Raw genomic sequence first — 12,048 nt, forward strand, 5'->3', positions numbered from 1 at the left:
AATCATGGACTAGAAAGGGTGGTCATGCAAGCCCTCGTCTCAAGGAGCACAAGTTGGAACACCAATGTGTGACAGTCACAGCTGCTGGCCAGAGCACATCCTGCTTTACTCCTGACTGCACCCAAAACAGCACACAGACCCTGCGAGGAGGCCACAGAAATCTCCCATCTTCTCCAGGGAATCAGTGCCCCACACTTCACACCGTTGCTTCACACAGCTCCTTTCACTACTCAGATATCAGAACCATATGGTTTGCCTAAACCTGGGACAACTGGACCCCAGGCTCAAACAGATCCTGCAAAAAAGATACATTCCAAGCCACAGCTGACAAGCTGACCCTAAATTACATTCTCCTCCCCTGCAAGACGGAGAAGCACCCTGAAAGCTGCATCTAAAATGGGGTGTGTGACTCAGACTAGAGCCTCTTTCTAGAACTGCACCTGCTAACATATGAACACTTACTTCATCACTAATCTTACTTTGGACAGTCTGTTCACAAAACAAAATTAACCCAAAAATATTATCAAAAAAGTTCTTCAGCTCTCATTACAAGAAGCATGTACTTTCAGAGGACCTGGGTTGTTCTACTGCAGTGCTGTCTTTCACATGGACTAGCTTCACCCCCCTAAAGTGAGCAGATGAGAGTGGGGAGGAAGGAGATAATATGGAGAGCTGCTCCTAAAAGAGGTGACACAGATGTCTTTGAAAATCAAGACGGGGGGTTTAATAAGGAATTATTATTTAGTTATTTTTTTAAACCAGGTCTCATATGAAATCCTGGAACGCTTTCATAAAGAAAATCCCCTTGCCTTACCAAAATGAAGACAAGGCAGAGCACCTTGCATCAGGGTAAGTACTGATACTGTTACATTCACAGGTACTACTTGCAAGACAAAATGCACCACAACATACTCTCAGAGGCTGCACAGTCGATCTTCCATGAAAGTACTAGAGTAGAAACAAGGAGGAAAGCACACTTTTCCAGACTAGATTTATACTAGCAAAGGGAGCACTTTTCTCAGGAGGACAAGTAACCTCAAGGAGATAGCAAGTCTTGGCAAATTCTCTGAAAAGGTCCAGTATACTATCTGTAGCTGCTAGAAAGAGAGGGTTTTGTTTTTTTGGGTTTTTTTGTTTGTTTTTTGTTGTTTTTTTTTTTTTTTTTCCTGTGATCAAAGAAAGGAGAAAAACTAGTCTGATACTCAAATACTGGGATATTAGATGGGGATTCTAATTTCTTTTTTGGGTGTCTTTTGTGGTTTTTTTTTGTTAAATAATCCGTTCCTTGACCCCCAGTGACATACATTACTCTCCAGGACCAGAAATTCAGCTGCACATTTAATTTCAGTGGTTGACTGCAAAGTATAAAATTTGTATATATGAAATAATCTTTCAACAAACTTAGACAGAAATAAGTATTTTCACATGCAGATTTCTGAAGGAAAGAAGTGTTGAAAATAGTAACTCTTAGCTTTAAACATTTGAAACATTCAAGAATAACTTGTCTTGTGATGTTGTACCATAATGACACCCAGTTTCATCAATCTAAATGCTTTAAATATGCACCCACTAATTACTGGGAATACACTGCAGAAGAAAGTCACCTCAAACACACAATGAACTGTTCTTTGCACTGGGAGCTGAAGACTAAAATTACAATAGAAGGAACTGGCACCATAGGCCCCAAAGAAGTTTCAGTTACATATAAAGCAAATATGTATGAATTACACATAATTCAGAACATCACTGGTCTGTCAGAAGAAGTTGCTCTGTATTTCTCTGCTTTCTCTGGTTATATGTGGTAACATAAACAGGTCCCTGTAACAGGGTAGAGATTTCTACCATTCCCTTTTGCTACAAGTCAGGCTTGAACACTACCATTCAGAGACCTTTATCAGACACACACATCACCTGAATCTCAGAAGGTAACAACAAGATCCTTTAGCATAATGCTGTACAGCTTCTGCACTTTCTATTTATTCTTTAAAACAAACAAACAAACAAACAAAATAGTTCCACAGTTCTTAATGTCACTGTTCCAGAGCATTAAAAAAAACCAAAAAACCCAACTAATGAGGATGAGTATCAAGTTTACCCAACATCATTCCAAGTACTCTAAGAAATGTGAGCATGCCCACACAAACAGTTATTCTGAATTCCAGACTGATACTGAAATTATCTTGTGATAAGAACCATTAGTAGCTATTTAGGATTTCTGCTCCTACTTATGAGTTTAAAGAACAGGCCATTAAATGGCACACCTGACCAAAAGGGGAAACAGGAAAGTCAACTTTAGGGGCAGAAGAATGACAGAATTAAAAAAACCCTGGATGATTAGCAAATCCTAGTTCAGTACATGCCCTGTACTGTACATACAGTACTTGTACCTGCTAAGTAATCTACAATGAATAAGGAGAGGAGGGAATTGCTTCCTACCCAGCTAAGGCAGTGGCTTTTCCAGGTTGTCACTGACTGAAAGCCAAATCAAGCTGTTACAGCCTACAAGACTAGTTTTCACAATACTAAACTGTCAAAGTGTTTGGATGCTGGCTAAAGCTGAGGCTTACACACTCTATCTGTCAAATCCATAAACCTAAGTAATTTTACATGTATGAAAAAAAAAATAGCCCCACTTAGCAGAGTCCATGCACAGTCCCACAGCTAAACCTCAATCACTGATGTATTTTTCAGTGAAGAATCCTACTCCCTCCCCAAACCTTTTCAGAGGGCTCCTTTGAAACACCAGCTAAAAATATAAACTCAAGTCCTGCTGCCAGAAAGACCAAAGAATCAACACTCCTTACTTCTCAAATGAGTTCAAGTTAACTAAAAACGCTTTTATTGTCAAACATATCCTAGTCACAGAAATAATGCCTCTGACATCAATCTGCAGATTTGCTTAAAATGCAGCTTTAAAAATTTAGAATCTTGATTTCTCCTTTAGGAACTGGGGTGCTGGAATCTCCAAGGTGAAGAAGACTCATTTCTGACTTCTCATTTCTTCAGATTTGAAGCAGTACTGCTCAAGTCAAATTCTGATCATCTCACCTCACAGCATGGATAACAGCATGATATTTGCTCCAAAGAAAAATAACTTCTATGCTTACACGTGAATTCCAAAGCAAGAGTTTAAAAGCAAGAAATCTCTTGGAATGGTACACACAGTAGTCTTCAGTGAGTAGGATGAAAATTTCAGCAAATTGCACTCCAAGGGAGTCTTCCTCAATAAGAACTGGACCAGAAGGTAAGTCACACCCCAGCTCCCACCTTGAGCAGGCTGCATCTCCCCTCATCTCTTGACTTCACAGCCCACTATGCTCACAGACGTTGCCTGAAGACAGTTTATGTCAGATGCTATTCCTGCAGATCAATGTAGAGCAAAATTTCTACAGAAGATCGGTACCAAAACTGGCAAGAGCGAGATTCCTCCTCAGCAGCAGCGCCTGCAAACCGCTGAGCCTTGATGCAAAGAGGTGAATTCAAGGCAGCAAGAGAAGCACTGCACTTCTCTGTTACCTTTGCTAGCAGATCTTGCTAGAACTGAATAAATGGTATTTGTCCTGCCCTCTTGGCCAGAGGCAGGATGACAGATGAAGGTTACAAGAACCTCAGCTTTCTCAGAAAAGGAAAAATAAGAAAAAAGACTTGTAAGGGGTTTTTTTACAGACAGTAATAAAGTTTAAAAGGTAATATTTAAGGACAATGAGCAATTATGTGGAATCTGAGGAAAGGAGCAGACATGCTTGTAAGCTGCTCAAAAATTTTAGTTTTCTCCACTGTTTTCAAAGTTGCTTCAAGTTTTAAATAACAAAAAAGAGGTCCGAAATAGCAACAGAAATACTTCAACTTATTTCTAATAATGCTAGACTAAAGACAAAACAAGAGACATGCTCCTCCTTCTATTAAAGAAAGCATAAGAAGCCACTAGGCTAAGAAGAGTCTGGCTGGGAGAGGAGGTGGGGAAGGGAGGATAGATATAAGATCAGATGAAATGCAGTTACTTGCTGGGCACTGATTTGCCACTAAGAATCTTGTTGTTTTCCAGTTAAATACCCTGTACACCAGCAACAGGGCGCTGTTGCTGTGCTTCACTGACAAGAGTGAGCTCCCTCAGCTAAATGCACTACTCAACACTGAATCAGAGAAAATCGGCTTAAGAGAGCCAGAGGAGGAACCTGAAAAGAGTGATGTGTCACTTGTATGGGAAGATCGAAAAGTAAGATTGGGAACAAACGAAGCCTTCTTTGGACAAGTCATTTTAAGATGATTTTCAAAGTAACTAAAGCCCTGCATTTATATAGTGATTTAAAAAAAAATCTAAGTTTTATACAGTACAATGACCTTCACAGAACACCAATACTGAAAGTTTAGGACTCCAGATGTCTATTAATTTAGTTTTTAAAATTCATAAGTGTATTAGAGAAGTAATTCAAGAAGTAATCACTAACTAAAACTCAAGTTACCTCACGTTCCATCCACAGTAGTGCACCAAGTAAAGGACTTCTCCACCTTCGATGTCAGAATCTTTAATACTAGCTTCATACATTTTTTGATTTTTCCCTCTTCCATACCGCACTTGGACTTTCATGCCTGGTGGATAGCATTCAAACTCTTCTTCCTCATTGTTATTGTTGTCTTCTTCCTCCTCCTCCTCTTCCTCCTCCTCTGCTTCTTCTTCTTCTTCATCTTCTTCCTTATTCGTGTCATCTCTTGAAAGGTTTAAAAAATTGTAGAGTTAATATGAGATACTTCATAAGCTTTTCAGTTCCAAACCACATATATTGATAAATATTGTGGATGCATTAGAGAGTGGGAAACAGGAGGCTCCAAATATGTGAAACTGTACTACAGCTGAGTAATATCAGCAAAATAGGATATAGCAACACACACAAAATCCAGTGACTGTAAGGTGCGAAAGTGACTAAAAGAAAAAAAATCCACCAAAATCTGTATGAGTAGAAGTTGTTCAAACTCATCTTTACGTGATTCTTGCATGCAGTCTCTTTGTTTAAATATAATTTTCCCACTTAAAAATTAATTATTTTCAATATAGAGAAAATTTCCTAAATTCACTTTTTTAACCTATAAGTTTTATGAATGCTTCTTGAAACTTGCTTCTCAAAAAAATCCTTGTTTTATTACTATATTACATAAACTCTGTCTCAACAGCTTGAAATTACTGCATCCATAACCAAATTTTGGACCAAAAAAAAAAACCCAGCACCTTATGTGACTGTATTAGCAAATTAAACAACCTGTGCTAATTTATGACCTTGCCACTCCTTGCCAATTACACTGAAAGTATTCTAAATATGTCAAGCTTGCATTTAATTACTATATAAATACACAGGCAGGTGTTCACTGCTTTCAGAAGTTCAAATTTTGAACACATTTTTAGATATTTTGTACCAATTTTCAGAAGCACTAAGAACCCACAAATCTTGCTAGTTTCAGTCAATGCTAGCTACAGGCTGCTCAGTTACCTGAAAATTATCTGCAATCAGCTTAAAGAGGCAGACTAGATTAAAAAAGTTAATGGGGGAAAAATCTTCTAATCTTAATTAGAGACTTCTAAAGCAGCAGTATTGGCCCCTGTACCATTCTAATCACACACTCTGTGCAACACAGCACAGATTTAGTTGCTGGCTAAATTCACAACAACTGCAGACTGCCAATAATCAAAAAACCTGAGAGATGGAACAGGTATGTTTGGATATTTGGGTAAGAGAGAATGTAAATACTGCTCCAAGTCTGATTCACACCAGTATTTTAATTAAGCTTACAAACATAGAAGTCTGTATTAATAATCTAAACCTTTCTATAACATTTTCAGTAGAAAACACTCAGATAAGCCAAGCTACCTTCTCTCTGCAAAAGGATGCTCCTTTGCAGAAGTAAAACTGCAGTATTACTACCTAATTAGTTGGCTGGCAAAAGGGAATTCAGAACAATATGCTAAATTCAACTGTAGTATAACCACACTGATTGAATAAAATTACTTCAGAAATTCATGTTGTCACACACACACATATATATATATGCAGAGACACACTAAATATACAAATACATATATGTATATACACACATGTGCATACACACTGAGACAAAGGCTAAAAAAAATCCATCTTGGTTTAGTACACCAAGTCCCAGAAGACATATCTATTCTATTGGTGTATATGGCATGGACCATAATACAGTATAGGTCTAGAAGGCCAATATTCTAGTTTTATTTTTTATGTATATATGTATGTATATGTATAGATATACACACACACACGAAATCTCAGCCTTCCATGAGATACATAGACAGATAGATAGATATAGAACTATATACTTTCAGAGAACTACTTTGCTAGTGAAGTTAAAACCACCAGAGTTAAAAATACAACATGAACAAACAAGCTTTGAAAGCTCACTTATGGCAAAAATTACTTCCTAAGGAAATCAGGAGAAAAGGTGCCCAAAGATTGAGATGAAAAATCCCTGAATAGAATTCCACAGCTAAGAACAAAAACACCAACTAATAATTTAAATTATTTTAAGTTATACTCTCTGCTGCACTAAACAAGAACTGCTAGCCAATTTCAGTACAACAGGTATTACCATACAGAAGCTAAAAAAAATGGGATCAGAAGCAGAGCCACCACTGCTCCAAGAACAAGAAGAGCTTTTGATTTTCCATTACTAAGTACACTTCAAAACTGCAGTGAACCAAATTCTGCCTTTTAACTTTTTTCTCTACAAGATCTAGGGGTACAATCCTCGAATGCTGTCTGCAAAGTAAAGTATGCCTATGCTGGAGACTCAGGATTTTCCAGACACTGGCAATTATGGTGCCAGCAGCTTTTCGAAAGCTGAACAAATTTGGAGTCTCTCCCATCTTGGTGTCCCAACATATCCTACAAAGACTCCATGAAAATACCAGAAATTGGTACCTTCTGGAAGAGATGTATGAAACCATCATAGTGAGTAACTTGGATGGTCAAGGAGATGTGAACAGCAGGTGGAATATAGGTGGAGGGCACGTCAGGAAGCAAAAGCAAAATGTCAGCAGAGATGGCTGCAATTAAAAACTGTTCTAAGGAGTGACTTGGTTAGCAATCATAAGCTTGAGGTTTTAGGAAACCAAAAGAAGCAAAGAATGTTCATCATTTTGGAGAAGAAAAATCCAACACACTCATATAGCTCCTGGAACAAAAAAGCAACAAAAAAACCCTCAACACAAAACCCAAGAACACATACCAATGGTTGCAAGGAAGATATTGTCTTATAATGCCACAAATAGTTCAAATCTGGCAGTGCAGACAAAGGAGAAGCCGTGACTGCCACAAAAGTGAGGTTTCTAAGAGGAAATTGTGATTGTAGGCATCCAGTATGCACAGTCATAACTTCATTAGTCCATGTATGTATGCACGAGATCATTGGATTTTCTTCAGTGCTGTTTAGTCAAAATCCCATTAGGGGAAAGGGCATGGGGAAAAGGTAAAAAAAAAAAAAAGAAAAAAAAAAGAGAAAAGAAAAAAGAAACAAACCTCTTGGCAGCAGACAGTAATTGTCAACTTAAAACCAGTACCAAGTAATATCTACCACAAAGCTGAAACAATCTGAACAACCCCAGCAGCAGCTGATGAAACAAGGCAGCAGCAGATGTGCATACACAGTGTACAGGAGACACAGCAATACAAGTGTTAACTCCATTCCAGAATCCAAAGTATTACCAGAAAGCTTATCAGGACTCAAAAGCATTACAAATTACAATCACAGACTAAAAAGAATACCCCCACCCCATCTCACAAGGATTGGGAACATAAACATTCAGAAGCAAGAAATGAATTAATTGAAATGCCAAACTATTCATTAATAAAGCAAAACCATTAAAATGTTTAGAGCATACAAATATTGCTTATCAATAGTTTCAAAGGACAAGGCAACATCCTCAAAAGGCCAAAACCACACACAGTAGGTCACTCTCAGTCAATACAAAGATTTAACACCAACAAGCCAATAATTAAGTGTATTAACAACCGGACGTAGTTAATAAATGAAACACTGCTGCTCTTACACCACTCAAGAAACTGCAGCAAAAATCATGCAAATCTCTTTCAGCCCACATTCCCTGGCACTAAACACGAGCTGTTACAAAGCCCAGGTGAAACCTATGAGACGGAGTGTGATTTGGAACATTGTATCTGCCTCCTAGAATTCCTGTTGCGCAGCAAACCTAACCTTACTCCTGTACACTTCCCCTGATGCATCAAACTGGTACACACAGCAGGTGAGATGGCACATGCAAGATTATTTTTTCAGGGGTTATTCTAAAATTTGAGGAAGCAAGATTATTTAAATTAATGGCTTAATTAAGTCATTACAGTTAATTGAATCACTAGCAGAAATAAACTTTAGTATAATTGACACTTCAAGTTTAGGAATTAGCTTCTATTTTTGTTTCCTGCTTATTTTTTTCCCTTTTCTGAACCTAGAGCATAATTTAACATCTACTTCTCATAATACAGAGCTAAAAGATGTTCAGTTTCTTTTCAAATTGCCAATCACAGATGTGATGGTCACTTAAGGTGACCTTAAGTTTTAAAGCAGAGAGGTCATTGAGATCTTTACTCATTCCATGATAATGGAATCTCATCTTTAATTACACAAAATAACGCGCCTCCAAAGATCACCAGTATTTGTCTTCCCTCTTGTTCTAGTTTTGGCTGGGATAGAGATTATTTCTCCTTGGATGCACCAGGGTGGGAGGAGTGAGCCCAGTGGTTGCATGGTACACGACTGCCAGTTGGGTTGAACCACAGCACCTCTGAAGTTACAAAGAAAATCTGAAAATAAAAGTCCCAGGGACTTCTGTCTGCACAGAGAAAGTTGAAATAAATGCAACTGGGGTCCCAGGGCCCAAGGGAAGGAGAAGGCACTGTCTTGATCTGCTTGAGTGTAGTACAGCGCACTTCAATCATGCAAGCAATTTGGCTGTGATCAGCATGCTCCTCTGCTGCCAGACAGGTGAGAAGACCTCATGTCATCACTTCTCATCATTCAGCCACATGCTGAAACATTCCTCAATAGGATAAAAAGGGGTTCCAAAGTCTGACTGAAGAGTACAGCCCTTCCTGGTTTTACAGCACTGGTTCACATTCACCTTGGAAGCATCCAGTATCTGATGAGTGTTTAAAGATTCTCCCACACATGTAAGCCTTGGTGACAGCCACCATGGTTAATAACCTGCACAGTGACCACTTGCTATGTAAAATATGATGGCAGAACCACTTTTCCCATCTCAGATGTCTCCCTTCCATTCAATACAAAGAGCCAGTACATTTACACTGCCACTCTACACTTCATTACTGTGTCATCTCCAGCTTATTGCTGTACCAAAACCAACCATTACATGTTTGTATGTATCAGTCTGGATTCTATATTAATAAAAACCAATCAATTAGACTGTTTCTAAAAACATGACTATGCAATGAACTTCTTTCCTCATACAAAGCCAGCTGAAATACATTAACAGAACACACATTACAAATAAGAGCATTGAAATATATTCCTATAAATAAAACTAAGTATGGTTCTTATAAGCATTTTCCTTTAGCATACACACCAACAATTTCAAATTCTGAGCATACATTTACACTACACAAGCATTGAACATGGCACATTGTTCTCCATTTTCCCAAGTTAATCAATTCCACATAAAGTTGAATCAAACTGGGGAAAGCTATCTCGATATATAGTTCTCAACTCTTCAGAAGCTGAGAGATATGCCTTTTATATCAAATATTCTACTCTCCAAAAGAGTCTAACCTTCTTGCTACAATTTCAGATCCACCACCACAATGATGTGCCATTTCAAGAGATAAGGAACTGAAGAAAACATTGCCTCTAACAATGTCTTTCTCCTGTATGTGAAATGGAGCTTCTGACTAATAAGCCCACTGCAAACTTCTTTCAGAAAATCCCTAACCGGTGTTATCAGAAAATTTAACTTGTACAAAAAGTTTCAGAAGCAGCAAGTAGTCCTCTTACTCCAAAGGGGCAACACCCCTTAGTAAAATCCTTCACATGAAACCATGCACATCTTGACTTACTTTTCAATTATTGCTTTTATTATTCCTAGTGCCCTCCTGCTGCTTACAGGAGGGGAAATGTTACTACTTGCACGAAAGATGCATGTAACAGCTTAAAGATTTTTCCTTTGCATGTGAATGAATGGCAGATACTCTTGAACAGAATTAAACCAAAGACTAAATGTTTAGCATTTTCACCTTGTGATACTGTCAAAATACGACAGTACCAGCTACCAGAAAACCACACCATAAAGACCTAAACCATCAGTATCAGACAAGCAGAAGTGTTTAGGATTCCTAAATTCCTTAAGGACATTTGTTTGTTCATTCCTTGAAGAATATAAAAAAAACTTAAACCGTTTTCAAGAACAAGAAACAAATAAATTCAAGAAGTTTCTAAGGCCAAAGAAGGACTTGTGAAAATGGGTCTGATGAGCAAGAACAAGGTATGATCCAGTGATGGCAGCCCTTCCTGGTGTTAAGGCAGCACCTCAGCCACAAGAAAGAAAATACAAGAACAAAACCTCTTGCTATGTCTATGTACTGGAATTGGGATGCTTAAAAGAATTTTGCCCAGGCACCTCAAAAATCCTAATACTACCCATATATAAGTCTGCTGCCAATTTTTGTTGAGAAGCAAAAATTACCAAGATTCTCAGCATTTAAACTTTCGTTTCGGTATTAAGTTCTTGACAGTGGTCTGTTCCAGGTGCCTTAGAGTATAGTGTTAAAACCAAAACAAAACACAAAACCAACCAACCAAAAAAAAAAAAATCTCAATAAAAACTCCAAAACCAACATAGAAACTTGGAGTTGAATTAACTATCTGGGGAAAAAAAATCTTACTAATATTGGTTATATAGCAATTAACTACACTTCTGTTTCCAGACTGCACCTACTATGAAATTTTTAAAGATTTTCCTTTCACTTTATTAGTCTGTACTAAAAAACCCACACCTTCTAAAATCTCCACTAGGCCCTGGCCTCAATCTCCTTGGAACATATTCAATTGTCTACACTGCTCATTGTGTAGAAAAACAGTTCCGTTCCAAATCTGTTGACTGTGACTCAAGTGTTCAACAAGTTAAAACAGCTGATATTATTGGATGCTACAAAGGAAACAGCACACCAACCACACAATGCTACATTTGAAGATCATGACTTCCACAACATCAAGTTCGTAGGAACTTTTGAAGAAGAAGGATTTTGAACTTTCTTCTTTATTCATTGGCCAAGTATAACTACTTTTTTGGATGTTATGGAAAAGGATGGTTTACAAAGTCAGTTTTGTAGAGGACTCTCTAGGACAGACACATTACTGGCTTTTTTTAAAAACTTGTTTTACTGATCAGAAGTTGTACAACCTGTATCGAGCACAGGTATCTTCCACTAGTCACAGGAAAAAAAAAAACAACAAACAAAGCAAAAAGCGAATAAGAGAAGCAAGCACAGAATAAAGGGCAAGGTGCCCTTTGAATCTCTACTCTCAGTGCTCAGGGACACACAAACAGGCAAGAAACTGGCACTCTGGGGAAGAAGGTAAGAGAAAGTTGAGCCTTTCCTCCTCTTCATCATATTGTTAAAGTCTGTGTAGATGGAACCATACAATTCAAGTGGTAGCAATCTCCAAAGTTTGAGACGCATGGGATTGCACAGAGAAACAAAACCTGCAGAAAATAAACAACCCTGGCTTCCAGCAGTATTTCCTGACATTTGGAAGTTGGGAATTACATCCAGTCCTCCCATAAGAAAGTCAGCAAGAAGAAAGCCAGAAGTTATTCTATCCTCACGGTTCCTTGTGTCTACAGACAAATAAGCCACAAGAAAATGTCCAAAGTCTACAGATATAAACACAAACAGAAAACTCTAAAAGTCTGCCTAATATACCATTAGATTTCATTTGTTTAGCTGTTCTGTTAGGACTGTGAAGGACAAATGGTCCATAACTTAAAAAAAATTCTAGGAAGACATT

At 38.0% G+C, this 12,048-nt stretch overlaps 1 protein-coding gene across 3 annotated transcripts in view; it reads right to left on the minus strand.

Annotated features, from left to right (window-relative positions):
* The window catches only part of ARID4B (AT-rich interaction domain 4B), an 88,118-nt gene that overhangs the window by 14,234 nt on the left and 61,836 nt on the right, over window positions 1-12,048 (minus strand). For 2 of the 3 annotated variants that reach the window (XM_030235988.2, XM_050971983.1), the window contains exon 17: window positions 4,464-4,709. The exons of the other annotated variant lie outside the window; for it this stretch is intronic. In XM_030235988.2, the coding sequence (XP_030091848.1) occupies window positions 4,464-4,709 (246 nt within the window). The remainder of the gene's footprint in view (window positions 1-4,463; window positions 4,710-12,048) is intronic. 3 annotated transcript variants of the gene reach the window in all.

Source organism: Serinus canaria, chromosome 3 (assembly GCF_022539315.1).
Source record: "Serinus canaria isolate serCan28SL12 chromosome 3, serCan2020, whole genome shotgun sequence".
Classification (NCBI taxonomy): Eukaryota; Metazoa; Chordata; class Aves; order Passeriformes; family Fringillidae; genus Serinus; species Serinus canaria.